The following is a 15,306-nucleotide window of genomic DNA, read 5'->3' on the forward strand; positions in this document are numbered from 1 at the left end:
TCCTTGGCATGTTTTGTATCAGCGATCATTCTGAACTGTACATAATTTATGTTGCAAGAGGCAAAGGGCAAGTTTTGGATTTTGCTTCTTCCAAGTTTGTTTTTAAACGACAAATAAAAAAAGAACATTTTAAATACAAGCGGCTCCGTCCCGTCACCCTCGCCGTCGGTGGGATCCGTGAGGTGCGGGAGGACCGGGGGGAGGGCGGATTTGGAGGCCAGGCCACGCCGGAAGGGTCAGCTCCTGGCCTTCCGCCCTTGGCTTGCGTCAGTCCTGACGTAGGCGGAAGTGGCGTCGCGGTACCGGACGTGGGGCGGGACCTTCCCCGCCTCCCGCCCCGGGCAAGCTTCCTAAAGCGAACGAACCCAGCCGGCGTCTGTCGCGATGGAAGCGGTGAGGAGCGCGGGAGGGCTGCGGGAGGGCGCCGTGGAGCTTGAGACCCCCACCCCCACCCCGCCCCGTCAGGGGACGGGGAGGCTGGGGCCGGCGCTGGTGCCCCGTAACCGAGAAGCAGGGTGTCTGTCCTATCCCGTGACCCTGCCCCTCCGCTCCTTCGCTGAGTGCATCTCCTAGGACTGGGCCGCGCCCGTGCCTGCCTTCGGTCCGTGGTACTTTTAGCCCGAGCGGGCAGTGACTCCTAGCTCCCTCCTTGGAACCTACGCACGCCTTGGCGATATCGGGCTTCCCTTCCTTTTAGCGCCTCGAGCCCTTCAGAGGTTTGCCTGAGAGAGAAGGGTTGTGAGCCAGCTTTCCTGGGTGAAGCAGGGGTTTCCGAGGGACCCCCGCTTGCAGGTAGCACCTGGTCCCCAGTTGTGTGAGTGTGATTCATGCAGTCCTTGGCAGGAGGGACGTCTGAAAGACTTTTATACTGCATTGAGGTGTCCAGCGAGGTAACATACCCTTAATGAGACTGAAAAGTGGGGTTTCCCCGAAGGAGGGAACCTTTCAGTGTTAGAGGCCACTGTGTCCCCTGATCTAGTTTAGGTCACGCCCTGCTCTGCGATTCTAAGCAGGTGTGCTGGCATAGCTCCTTCTTGGCAGGCACGCATTGACGGATTGTGGCAGGTCCCTGTCATCCTCCCAGAGTTGCTGCAGGTTGCCTACTACCTGTTTGGACCCATCCTCACTCTCAGGAGCCTTTGTCTAGTACTCTGGAACCCTGCCCATTCACTTCCCTCCATGTATCCTTTGTCAGGCAGAGTAACTCTAACTACCTTGGTTTTTATCATCTGCTACTGTAGTTGTGTGAGGGCTGCAGGTTCACCTTTCTTTGGATCAGTTACACGCCCAGGGTCATTCCCTTACTGTACCCTTTGTTTGCCTGCGGAGAGGTCATGTCCCTAAGGTTATAAAGAAGAAACCGGACCAAAGTGGTAAAATGATTTGCAGCTGGTCACCCAGGCAAGGGAGTAAGTTCTTACAGATTAAGAGAATTTTGAACAAGAATGAAAGTTCTGATTCCATTAAATTCAAAATAGCATTATTTTTTACTTACTTATAAATATATTATGGTTTACAAAGCATTTTAATATAGGTTTTCTAATTTAGCCCTCATACTTTATGTACTGGATTAGGTTTTTGGAATAGAAATAGTTTTGAAAAGAAAAAAAATAAAAGGGAGTTCCCTGGCGGTCCAGTGGTTAGGACTAAGCCTTTTCACTGCCAGGTCTGGGTTTGATCCCTGGTTGGGGGACTAAGATACCGCAGGCCACGTGTCTTGACCAATAAATTAATTAATTAATTGAATAAAATAAAGAAAAAGGAAAACTCCTGCTTTGAAAATGCTTAGCCTAACCAGAGTGGGGGTGAGGGCAAGTCAGTGACAGCTGTTATTTAAGGTAGACTGTAATAAATGCTAGCATCAAGATGCAGAAAAAGGACCGTGGCAGCATAGAGGAGGGAGAAATTGCTGTCAGTCCACGAGAGGGCATTGCAGGTTGAGAGAACAGTGTGAGCAAGGGCATAGAAACTGGGGCATGTAGAGATTAATTGGGGTGAGCCGGTGGCTTGATGTTGCCGGAGCTTTGGATTTTGGTCACAGTTGGAGAAATGACTGGAGAATGGAGAAGTAGGCTGGGGTCAGGTTGAAGATACTGCATACCACATTAAGTCTGAACTTGGTTTTGTAATAAGAGGACCCATGGAAGATTCATGAGCAAGGTAGTGAGTGTACTTTAGGAATATTCCTAACGGCTTTCTGTAAATGGCTGAAGCTGCTCCAGAGTAGTGAGGTCTTGGTTGCTGGAGTTGAAAGTCCCTTCCAAACTTGAGATGCTTGGTGAGAGGACTTGGTGACAGCATGAAAGACAAAATGAAGAGGCACTAGACTTCCTCTTCTCTAAACTGGCGGGGAGACCAGCTTAGGGAATGCTGTAGAAGTGGGATGTAAAAGGCTAAGTTAAAGCTGTGAAAGTGGAAAGGAGAGAGATGGCTTTGAGGCATTTCTAACATAGCAGCTTAGCTGATAGATGTTAAGGGCGAGTCTAGGTCGCGCCCTGCTCTGTCATTCTAAGCAGACATGTTGGCATAGCTTGTTCTTGGAGGAATCAAGACCACAGTTCTAGGCATCAGGGGAAGACAGCAGTGCAAAAACAAAGGTGGGACCCACAGTAAAAATAATAGGATTGGAGGGACAGATGCTGTTCTGTTTTGTATTGAAGCATTTGAGGAGTCTCTGTGACATCTGTGGTGGTCCAGCAAACAACTGAGAATGTGGATCAGGAGTTTGGAAGAAATTGTGAGTCTGTGTGTCAGATCTAGGGTGTGTCTCTGAAAACAGTATTTTGCACAAGTCCCCTCTGTTATTAAGTGTAGAGAGAGTGGACATAATTATCCCACTCCTGTGTGGAGAAACAGGCAGAAAGATAAAGTCATATTCAAGTGTGTCTGACTCTCTTATATAGGTATCTGTGTCTCTGTTTAGCTGTATGTCTCTTTCCTCTCTCTGTAACTTAATCTTAGGTCTCTCTGTTCATATCAGTGTGTATCATTATCAATTTGAGAGTTAAAAAACAAAACAGTTGAGAGTTATATGCAAACCCCCATGCTACGTGGTATGAGGGAGTGATACAAAGACCTATATGATAGTTCCAGGCTTCCAGGAATTTACAGTCTGTTTGGATAGATAACGAACAAAGTAACTGTAGCACAGTGCAGTAAATAGGTATCATACGCTGGGTACAATAATTTCTACAAAAGTAGCTGTTTCTGTGTCTCTGTATAGATCTTTGTAAGACTGCTTTACTGCTAAACAGACCTCTTTCCCACTTAGAAGTGATGAGGCTGTTGTTCCGATAGTTTTGCCAAAATGCAGGGCCATGCTGATAGCCTTATGCTGCCCAGACAGAAGAGAGGGAGATTATCCCCTGCCCACACCCTGGCCCATTAGAGGAGGGAAGTTTAGGGCTGTCCTGCCAACTTGACCCTGTTTACCAGCCAACCTCCCAGCTTCAAGCCAAGGCCTTTAACTTCATGTTGCTACAGCAGCTGTGGACGTAAAGTATGACTTTAAGTTAGTTTGGGGATATTACCAGACAGAGCAAAATAGAGGCAAAACTGTTGATTCCAGCCGACAAAAATTATCATGATCTCTCCTGGGTTCCTAGATAACAATGAAATTTCCAAATGTTCCCACTTGAGGGAGCACAGAGATGGTTCTGAAGGTTTCTCTATATTCAAAGCACTTTCTAATCTCAGACTGTCATGAACAAGGAAACTTGGAAAACCAGCACCCTCTGGGCTATAGCAGCCTTTGACTCACAAGGGTGCTGAGAGGACTCAGTTCCCTAGTTTCAGAACATTTATCCTTCTTATCTACCCCTCAGTCATTCAAACTTTGACTCTCTCTGGTAGTCGGCTGCTGGGATCCTCCCCAGATGTGGCTCCCTCTCATGGTAAGGGGTACGTCAGTGACTCAGGTGCCCACAGCTACGCTTAGTGACTGTTTGGGGGAAAGCAGTATTGTCTCTCTGGCTTCCATATTTTTTATAAAATAGGTCTGTGAGAGTGTTGTGGCACCAACCTTAAGCTCATATTTTCTAGTCTCAGCTTTTAAGACCTAATGTTTCATTAGGCAAGGTAGTATATAAGGGCATGAGCTTTGGAACAGCACAGATCTGTATTCAAATCCCCATTCCACCCTTTGCCAGCCATGCGACCTTGGGCAGGTTGCTTAATATTTCTTGAACCTAAGTTTCCTAATCTGTGAAAATAAGGCTAATAATAGTATTCACCTCAGGGTTATTATAAGGATTAAATGAGATACTATTTCTGAAGGACAAGGAAGTCATTAGTTAACCAGCCCTTTCCCTAATGTTGCTAGGCTCAAATGGATGGAGCCTAAGATAGGCTGAATCTTTGTTCCTCTGTCTCTCCAGGTCACTTCTTCAGATAACTACTCAGCTCTGGAAAATGAGCACCCTCAAGGTAAGTTTACTGAAGAAAGGAAACTGGCATGAGAACCAGTTTCATACCAGTAGCCCAATGCTAATTTGTCTTCAGCAGTGCTTTTGAATTTCTCCCGAAGTCTTCCCTGGGAAGATCAAAGCTGGGCCAGATAATGTGCCAAACCACATAAATCAGGAACAGTGATTTGGCAAGATCACCTAGGAATAAATCTCGGGCAGGGTGAGGATGATTAATATCCTCAGTTGTCATACCACTTGAGAGAAACTTTTGAGGTACGGGGAAAACTTCCATAGGCAACTCTGGGCTGGCTAACCATGGTTTAGAAGTCCCTGGAAGGGGCTTCCCTGGTGCTCCAGTGATTAAGACTCTGTGCTTCCAATGCAGGGGGTGCAGGTTCCATCCCTGGTTGGGGAACTAAGGTCCCACATGCCGTGCGGCCAAAAAAGAAAGAAAGAAAGAAAGAATAGTGAATGAATAAATGAGTTGATGCTGCAAAAAAAAAAAAAAAAAAAAAAATCCCTGGCATGTTCTGAGTAGCCCAGAAACAAAGCCACTAGGATTTCATCATACAGCGATCTCACTAAAACCACTGAGTATACACAAGAAATTATAGAAGGGACTTGAAACCCTTAGAACTAATCTAGAAATAGAGGCACTAAACCCTAAAATTCAGGGCACAGGAGAAGGCAATTCCAGCACCTGCCCAAATACTTGGTTAGAATGGAATGGTCCAACCCTAGGTCATCTAGAAAGAAGCAAAATTTATAGGCATCTCTGGTAAAGAATTTTGCCCAGGAACACTCCTAGTCTTCCTAGGACATGCTTATGGCATTAGGAGTACACACTTTCTCAGAGGATTGAAATACGGGATGAGATCCTAGGACATATTATTAAAGGTCCGTGAATTCTCCACAAGAATTTTTTAAATGTTCTGTTTTCATGTTGTTGGTATCCAAAAAAGTTAATATAGTCACATTTTGAATTACTAGATGATTCTTCATAATTGAGTACTGCCCCATGATATCAGTGCTCATTTTGTGTCTCTGAGTGCCTTCACATTAGCACCAACTGAGGCAGGGGTAAGACACTCAAATTGTCTACATGGATCAAGCAGTGACGTGAGCTGCGTATGACTACAATAACCTGTAGATCTCGTTGCATCTAAAAGGAGGCAGCAACTCTCCAGGTCTGGTCAATTGCTACTATTTGGGAATTCACAACCTACTTTTGTAAGATCTTCTGATTATGAAAAGAAACTGAGAGTTTGGATTTTTATGTAAATCTCCAGATTTTTTAAATTGGGCAACTGATTTAAATTATTTTAAAAATCCTGGGAAAACCAAGTCAAATATGTTTGTAGGCCTGTAGCCTGGAATGGTGGTATTTAACTATCAGTGTAGCATGTCTTAAACTGGTGTCAAAAGACATGGGAGTCTTCGTGGGAGTCTGTGAGTTTTCAAATTTGAGGAACAATGGTGGCCTTCCAGTTAAAGATGGTGGATTGAATACATGCATCTACTTTCGCTCCTTCACAAAAAGCCACTAAAACCATGAAGGAATTTTTTTTAAAAGGTACAAAACCATCAGAATAGGGAGAACAAGAGAGGAGATAATAGCAATGAATTTTTGGAAGCTGGAAAGCAGACAGAAGTGTGGTAAGTGACTTAGCAGACCTGAGAAAACTGAATTATAAACTAGCAGTGAGGAAAGCCCAAAAGCATTGAAGGTCTAAGAAGCAGTCAGATCCCAAGACTCCCTCCCCCACTGAGTGCAGCTGGGAAACTCCCATCCCAACTTTGGCAAAGACTGGATGTATGGAAAGGGGCGCCGGCCCAGTTGAAGGCAGAGGTGCTGCGCTGAAAACAGGAGCATGAAGTGAACTATACTGGATGCTGAGACCCCAGCCCTTTTCCCCCATTCGGTTTTCAGAGTGCTAATAGAAAAGACTTCATCCTCCAAGCACAAAATTGCATGAATAATCCTTCTCTTCAGAATCCCATTGAGGGGAAAGCCCTATAAATGTAAGTATTGAGTGTTCCCCATCTAAGTGGTTCACCGTCAACAAGGTTCATTTACAGACATAGAGCTTCTAATCAGCCCTGAAGACTCCACTCTTGGGCTTCCCTGGTGGCGCAGTGGTTGAGAGTCCGCCTGCTGATGCAGGGGACACGGGTGCGTGCCCCAGTCCGGGAAGATCCCACATGCCGCAGAGTGGCTGGGCCCGTGAGCCATGGCCGCTGAGCCTGCGCATCTGGAGCCTGTGCTCCGCAACGGGAGAGGCCACAACAGTGAGAGGCCTGCGTAGAGAGGCCCGCGTAACGCAAAAAAAAAAAAAAAAAAAAAAAGACTCCACTCTTAAAATATGGTGTGAATCCTCCTTTAAACCAAGGATTACTAGACATCTAAAGAAAGCCTGTAACTTGAAAAAAGTGATCCAAACTGTCCCCCACAAATGGCAAAAAACAAACAAACAGGAAAAAAAGCAACAGAAGGGAAAAGTCAATGCATAGAGAAGAGAACTTTAAAAATTAACGTTAATGGACTTCCCTGGTGGCACAGTGATTAAGAATCTGCCTGCCAGTGCAGGGGACACGGGTTCGATCCCTGGTCCGGGAAGATCCCACATGCTGCAGAGCAGATAAGCCCGTGTGCCACAACTATTGAGCCTGCGCTCTAGAGCCTGTGAGCCACAACTACTGAGCCGGCGTGCCACAACTACTGAAGCCCGCGTGTCTAGAATCCATGCTTCGCAACAAGAGAAGCCACTACAATGAGAAGCCCACGCACCGTAATGAAGAGTAGCCCTTGCTCACCACGACTAGAGAAAGCCCGCACGCAGCAACAAAGACCCAATGCAGCCAAAAGTAAATAAATAAATAAATTTATTAAAAATAAATTTAAAAAATTAACATTAATGCATACTCAGATAAAGAATATTTCCACCATGAAACAAGTACAGGAAGTAATTTTTTTAAGAAAAGCAGTTTTCAGAAAACAAAAAAGGAGCTCTTGGAAATTAAAAATATAATAGCAAAAATTTTAAACTAAGTAGAAGGTGTGGAAAATCAAGTTGAAGAAATCTCTCATAAAGTAGAATTAGAAATCAAAGAAGTGGACTCACAGACATAGAAGACAAACTTATGGTTACCAAAGGAGAAAGGAGGGGGATAAATTAGGAGTATGGGATTAACAGATATAAACTACTATATATAAAATAGATAAACAACAAAGTCCTACTGTATAGCACAAGGAACTGTATTCAATATCTTGTAATAAACTATAAAGGAAAAGAAAAAAAAATCAAAGAAGAGGAAAGTAGGAGAGAAAAGATACAGTAGTTAGTACCTCCTTATCCTCGGGGTATACATTCCAGGACTCCCGGTGGATGCCTGAAACAGCAGATACTGTGAAACCCTGTATATATATATTTTTTCCTATACATACATACATACCTATGAAAGTTTAATTTACAAATTAGGCACAGTAAGAGATTAACAACAGTAATAATAAAATAGAACAGTTATAACATATATTAAGAGTTATGTGAATGGGGTTGGTCGGTCTGTCTGCCTCTAAATATCTTATTGTACAAATTTAATGCCTTTTCCATCTTGACTAAGCCCTTATCACACACTGACCCCATAACTTTTGCAGTTGGAGGTGTGACAGCAAAACTAGCATGAATTCCTTTTTCATTCTTCACAGTCTCACAGATAGAAGATTCATTCTTTTTTTTTTTATCAGTGAATTGTGTTTATGCTGATTCTTTTTTTTCTTTAACATTTTATCTTTATTTATTTATTTTTGGCTGCGTTGGGTCTTCGTTGCTGCACGCAGGCTTTCTCTAGTTGCGGCGAGCAGGGGCTACTCTCCATTGCAGTATGCGGGCTTCTCATTGCGGTGGCTTGTCTTGGTGCTGAGCACAGGCTCTAGGCGTGCGGGCTTCAGTAGTTGTGGTGCATGGGCTCGGTAGTTGTGGCTCACGGGCTGTAGAGCGCAGGCTCAGTAGTTGTGGCACACCGACTTAGTTGCTCTGTGGCATGCGGGATCTTCCCAGACCAGGGGTTGAACCCGTGTCCCTGCCTTGGCAGGCGGATTCTTAACCACTGTGCCACCAGGGAAGTCCAGAAGGTTCATTTTTATCATAGATCTCAGCATATGATTTTTTTTCTTTCCCTTATTAAGTCAAGAACTTTCACCTTTTCACTTATAGGAAGCACTTTGGGGCTTCAGTTTTACATATCCGAATTGCCAGCATCACTATTCTTGTGCTCTGTGGCCATTATTAAGTAAAATAAGGGTTACTTGAACACAAACACTGTGATACAGCGACAGTCAATCTGATAAATGAGATGGCTACTAAGTGACTAACGGGCGGGATATGCTGGACAAAGGGACGATTGACGCCCAGGGCTGGAACTGAGCTTAATGGCAAGAGATTTCATCATGTTGCTCAGAATGCCGTGCAATTTAAAACATATGAATTGTTTATTTCTGGAATTTTCCATTTAATATTCAGACTAGTGTTGACCACGGGTAACTGAGACTGTGGAAAGTGAAACCTTGGATAAGGGGGGGACTACTGTATTTTAAAAACAACAACAACAAAAACAAACCTTAAAGGGTCAGTTTTTGGAAGTCCAATATCTAAATAATAGGAGTTACAGAAAGAGAAAAATGACAACACAGAGGGGAGGAAACAATCAAGGAAGTAATTCAAGAACATTTCCTGGAACTGAAGAACATTAGTTTTCATGTTGAAAGGACTCATTGAATATTCAGCACAATGGGTGAAATTGTCCCACCCAAAGCACAATCGTCATGAGATTTCAGAACACTGGGAACAAAGAGAAGATCCTGAGTTTCCAAAGAGAAAAAAACAAGTCACACACAAAGAATCAGAATTGCCTGGGACTCCGGACTCTCAACAGCACCAGAAGCTGGAAGGCAATGAAGCAGTGGCTTCAATATTCTGCAGGAAAATAAATTCCAGCCTAGAATTCTATATCCAGCCAAATTATAATTCAAAGATGAGGGTAAAATAAAGATATCTGCAGGCTACAAGTTCTCAAAAAATTTACTTCCCATGCACCCTTTCTCAGGAAGCTACTGGAAGATGTGCTCCACCAAAACAAGGGAGTAATCAAAAAAGATGAAAACATGGGATACAGGACACAGGAGTGCCAGTACAGGAGAGACGTGAAAGGGCTCCCCTGGATGGTGATGAAGGAAGATCTAAGGATGACAGCAGTGCACACCAGGCACACCAGCCCAGATCTGAGCAGGTCAGAAGGCTCCAGAGAGACTTCTTTGGGTAGTTTAAATTGTTAGACTATCTCATGCTTCTGAACTTCTTGAAAGGAGATTTAAACAATTGGTAAAGAGTTTGGGGATTGAATTAGTTATAAGTATTATGCATAGAGAACTAAGCAAACAAAAAGACAAGACAGTTACTAACTCCAAGGAAAACAAAAAGTTGTGAAAGAAAAAAAAAATCAGACTTTGCTACTTGACTTAGCTCTGAATAATGAATATTTAGTCAAAATTATTTAAATACTGATGTAACCAACCGTGCGGTTTAACTTCTGGGAGAACGGAGTGATGGGAGGTGCATGTTTATAATGGGGTCCTGGTAGTAAAGAGAACTGAAAATTCTCATCTTCCTTGCATGATAAGAGATAATGCCTCTCATCTTCCTTGCATGATAATAGTCAATGCCTAAAAGTGAACGAAAAAAGTAGCAATATAAGCATGTTATTTATAGACATAGAAATAAGTACCAAAATACTCAGCTAAAAGAGGTCTCATCTCTGGGGAGGGGTCGTACAGGGAGGTGGGTGCTAGGGACTGCAGTTTTTCTTAACAAAATTCGTAGAAGTATTTGACTCTTTAAACTGTGTACCTGTATAACCTTGGTAAAAAATTAAAAACAAACAACTGGCATAGGATTTAAGAGCTTGAACTTTGGAATCAGGTAGATCCGTGTTTGAGTCTTTCTTGTTACTAATGGTATGACCTTGAGCAGTTTTTTTTTTTTTTTTTTTTTTGCTGCTTTCCACCTGTTTTCTCAGCTGAAAAATGAGGGCAGTAGTTATTTGCCTTGCAGATTAGATGGTGTAATATTTTTAAGTACACATAGCATACTATGTAGCACATTTGGGCTATTATTTTGGGGCTTGCTTCTCCAGTTGAGAGCAAGCAGTTAAAATCAGGGGAATGGAAAGGTAAACCCAGCCAGGGTCTCTCATTTGTCTAGAGTAGGTGGGTTGATTTCTGATTCACACGGTCATCCCAAGATGGACTCTCAGGTTGTTTGGGGCCAGGTTGATTGAGCACTGGGCTTCAACTTAGTGTTGTTCTGAAATGGCCCAACTTGGACCATGACTTTCTCATCTGTGGGTCTTAGAAGAATTTTAAGAAGTTTACGTGGATTTTTAAGAAGCTTAATTACATCTTAATTGAGAAAAGAGAACAAGTGAAAATGTGCTAAATATATGAAAAGGAAAATGAGTTAAGGATGAGAAAAAAAGCTTTTAGACTAGAATAGGTTAGTGAAAGTATTACAGACTTTCTGTTTTAGTCAGCCATCTTTTGGCTAAGGAGCCAATAGATTATATAGTTCTACCTGGGGGTGGGGTTGGATGAAATGGTTTCGAAGGGGTTTATCCAGGTTTTGTGGGAACAATAGGAACAAAACAGAATAGGGGGCCTTATAAAATCATGCTGTAAATACTTGAGCAGCTACAATACTTTTATTTTCTACCTCTTTTGATTGTGAGTTGTTGCATGGAAGGAAGCTACTAACTGTCCCACCCTATGCAGAGACTCCAGAATCCAACAATAGCGTGTATACTTCCTTCATGAAGTCTCATCGCTGCTATGACCTGATTCCCACAAGCTCAAAATTGGTTGTATTTGATACTTCCCTTCAGGTAGGTGAAATCCTCTTTTCCCTTCCCCCTTCCTTGGAGCCTCTGGTTCAATACCTCTCATCCTACCTCATCCCAAGGCTAATACTCTTGTCCTTCTATGGGGTTAGGCTCATGTTTTCCCCAGCATACCCAATTCCTATTCTGTTAAAATCCTGCCCCCTGGGAATTTTCCTCTGTGACTGTTACTCTTTCACTACAGGTGAAGAAAGCTTTCTTTGCTTTGGTGACTAATGGTGTCCGAGCTGCCCCTTTGTGGGATAGTAAGAAGCAAAGCTTTGTGGGTAAGCAGAAGTTGTTGGAACACAGTTTTACTGGCATCTTGTGCTGGGCAGGGAGAGAAGCTTTGAGCAGTGCTGAGGGCTCTTATCTTGGCCTCTAGGCATGCTGACCATCACTGATTTCATCAATATTCTGCACCGCTACTATAAATCAGCCCTGGTAAGGAGCCTTAGCTCAATGACCAAAACCACTTTCCCTGCCCAGAGTCCCTCATTCTCATTTCCTTTCTTCCAAACAAACTACAAGGGGTTAGTGAAGCAGGGAGACCAAGTCTCAAGTTCTGTTGCTTCTGCTTTCAGGTACAGATCTATGAGCTAGAAGAACACAAGATAGAAACTTGGAGAGGTATGTAGAGAACTGGGGGTTGTAAAAGGATAAAGGGATGGAAAGTTTCCTGGGAAACAGTTTTTCATGGTGGTATTTTGTGAACCTCCCTTTTCCCTTCAGAGGTGTACCTACAGGACTCCTTTAAACCACTTGTCTGCATTTCTCCTAATGCCAGGTGAGTTCCAGCTAACCATTTGTCCAGAGGGGAAAGAGCCTTGCCATCATCATAGCTAAGGCCGTAGATACCCAAAGATCCAAGGGCAGAAGAGAGGCAAGACACTCCTCTCTCTCTCTCTCATGCACACACACACACACACACACACACACACACACACACACACACACGTATTTATTTAGGTCTAGTCTGAACACTGCTCCTCTCCCCCAACCACCTGTTTATAAACAAACTCTAAGGAGCTATTTAACCACCCTCAGGCCCAGCGCTGTGGAACTTATCATTATCCCCTACCTTCCCACAGCTTGTTCGATGCTGTCTCTTCATTAATTCGAAACAAGATCCACAGGCTGCCAGTTATTGACCCGGAATCAGGCAACACCTTGTACATCCTTACCCACAAGCGCATCCTCAAGTTCCTCAAGTTGTTTGTAAGTGCTCCTCGGCCCAGTTTTTACTTCTTACATACTTGTCGGAGGGGTATCCAAAGGTGGTTTGAGGGGCCTTGAAAAAAATCAAGATGATGGTTATTTCCTCAGATCACTGAGTTCCCCAAGCCAGAGTTCATGTCTAAGTCTCTGGAAGAGCTACAGATTGGCACCTATGCTAACATTGCTATGGTCCGCACTACTACCCCCGTCTACGTGGCTCTGGGCATCTTTGTACAGCACCGAGTCTCAGCCCTGCCAGTGGTGGATGAGAAAGGTGAGAGATTGGGCAAAAGGAGAGGGAGGGCTCCAGGGAAGCCAGGGAGGCTGTGGGAAAATCTGCTGTCCCCTCAGCTCAGCCCGGAGGGTGATTCTATAGGCAGGGGGAGCCTTGGATGCCAGATCCTCCTTGCTGAGCTGCCTCTGTCCCCCTAGGGCGTGTGGTGGACATCTACTCCAAGTTTGATGTTATCGTGAGTGATTGTGGAGGTGCTGGGAGGCAGGGAAAGGGGTGGGGTGTTGGATGTGGAGAGGGAGAAGAAGAGAGTCTCTTCTGGGACCTGAGGGTTTTAGAAGCTTCCAAGCTTTCAAATCCTATTTGAAAAGGAATTGAATGCGCTGGGTATGGCTTGTGGGCATGGCTGACAGCTACCCTAAATCACTCTGGTAAGGTTGGGTGGGCTCGGAGTTTGCGGGCCGGCTCCCTTGCTTCCCTGCATGAATGTTTCTCTCTCTCCCCAGAATCTGGCAGCAGAAAAGACCTACAACAACCTAGATGTGTCAGTGACCAAAGCCCTGCAACATCGATCGCATCACTTTGAGGGTGTCCTCAAGTGCTACCTGCATGAGACTCTGGAAACCATCATCAACAGGCTGGTAGAAGCAGAGGTAGGGGAGCCAGCAACCCAAAAGGTGCTGGGGGTAGCAGCTTTGGTTTGGCATGGAGGGTAGGGGCTGAAGGGCTCACCTTAACTGAGGCTGGCACTAAACACATCCCTTTCTCCCTTCCTTATTGCTCTGTGCAGGTTCACCGACTTGTAGTGGTGGATGAGAATGATGTGGTCAAGGGAATTGTATCACTGTCTGACATCTTGCAGGCCCTGGTGCTCACAGGCGGAGAGAAGCCCTGAGCCGGGGGAAGGGGTCGTGCAGCACCAGGGGTTATGCCCCACTCACTGCCTGCCCAAAGCTCTGGGAACCAGAGACGAGAACTTTAGAGAATTGGGACTCTGTTCCCTGCCTGGGAGCCCCCTACCCTTCTACATGGGAGTGAGGGAAGGTGTGGGGGAGGAAGGAGAATGGATTTTTAGCTGTCCTTATCCTCACCCTTGAGGAAAACTTTCAGCCTGGTCCCTGCCCACTTAGACATAGCCCCCTTTCTGTGCTTCTCAGGCAAATTCTGATCTCTGAGAGATCCCCAGACCTCACCCAGCCTTTGCCTCTATCTCTGTCCCTGACTCCACCCTAAGATAATGGACACAACAAAACTCTTCATAAAGATATTTTTATTCATCCTGTTTCATGCTGTATGGAGGAGGCTGAGTCCATTTAATGGCATTTCTTCCCATAGTGGGAGTGGGGAGGATCATGGGGAGGAGGGCCTTTGGGTTCCTGTGCTGTATGCATATGAAGGGAGATGAGACTCAGGTGGAGGGGGAGGGCAGAGTGGTTAGCCGAGGTTATTGCTTTTTGTGGCAAACCTAATTAAAATGACAGGAGCCTCTTCATGGTATTTCAGTGTTTGATTTTTGTAGTTGATAGACACTACTGCTCCAGCCTTCCTACTTCATATGGCTGCTTCAGCTCATCATTAATAACAACAGTAATAGCACACACACACATACATGAAGCTGTGCGCCAGGCACCGTTCTCAGTGCTTCACATATATTACTTCAACTAACCCTCAGAACAATAGTAGATACTATTTCAGTTTTACAGATTTTGTTTTCTTTTAACTGAGGCACAGAGAGGCTAAGTAACTAGCCTAGGGCCACACCGTTAATAAAAAGCAGAGCTAGGATTTGAGCCGAAATAGTCTTGCTTTAGAGCTCATGCACTTCACCACTACACTAGATTTACTGCCTTTCTAATTCACTGTTCGTAACTATTCCCTGCAGTCTCCTTACCACCTCACTTTCTCCTCTGCCTGGACCATAGCTGGCACCCAAGGAAAATCCCATCACAGACTGAGGATCTCCTTTAGGTAGGCAGAGAGACCTGCCACTATCAACTTTTCTTAGAGAAGGTGGGACTCTTTGGATTTTGCTGAGCTGGCACTGTCTTTGAACTCACAAATCCCTTTCTTCCAAGGTAGATATGAGCTGGAGAGTGGGGGGTGGGGAGCAGCAGGATTATGGTCACTCCATCAGACCCGTTCCCTGTGCTGAAACCATGTGGACCAAAACAGTAGTCAGCACCGAGCACTGTAAGGACTGCTAGATTGTTGGCTATGAACCAAATTCTGGGTACCATCTCACCACTGCCTTACAGGTATGATAACCATTTCCTATCCAAGATTTGAAAGAACTTCAGAGTAACTCCTGTGTGTATCCCTACCCACACTGTGCCTAAGAACTCGGATGAACCCAGCCATACCATACTGGTTCCTCCAAACCAGGCTTGTTGATGGAACACAGAGAAGCATCAGGGCACTGGTCAGAGGTCAGCTTTCAGTGCTGCATCATGGCTTCGGAGAAGCCCCTGCTTCTGCATTCATCCTTTCACAGCTCTCATAGCACATTCCCAGAGTTGAGGGAGG

General features: G+C 44.7%; 1 protein-coding gene across 2 annotated transcripts; it reads left to right on the forward strand.

The window, feature by feature from the left end:
• Positions 1–344: 344 nt before the first annotated feature.
• Positions 345–14,280, forward strand: PRKAG1 (protein kinase AMP-activated non-catalytic subunit gamma 1). 2 transcript variants are annotated; one of them, XM_065887464.1, is made up of 12 exons: positions 345–393; positions 4,377–4,425; positions 11,230–11,339; positions 11,539–11,620; positions 11,719–11,777; positions 11,918–11,963; positions 12,066–12,120; positions 12,425–12,551; positions 12,660–12,825; positions 12,984–13,021; positions 13,290–13,436; positions 13,574–14,280. In XM_065887464.1, exons 1-12 carry the CDS (start codon positions 385–387, stop codon positions 13,676–13,678), a joined length of 993 nt encoding a protein of 330 aa, XP_065743536.1. In that variant the 5' UTR covers positions 345–384; the 3' UTR covers positions 13,679–14,280. The 2 variants fall into 2 exon arrangements, with proteins under 2 accessions (XP_065743536.1, XP_065743537.1); XM_065887465.1 differs by lacking the exon at positions 345–393 and having other exon boundaries at positions 4,389–4,425; positions 11,698–11,777; positions 13,574–13,678.
• The last annotated feature ends 1,026 nt before the right edge of the window (positions 14,281–15,306 follow it).

The sequence above is a fragment of the Phocoena phocoena genome, chromosome 11 (assembly GCF_963924675.1).
Source record: "Phocoena phocoena chromosome 11, mPhoPho1.1, whole genome shotgun sequence".
Classification (NCBI taxonomy): Eukaryota; Metazoa; Chordata; class Mammalia; order Artiodactyla; family Phocoenidae; genus Phocoena; species Phocoena phocoena.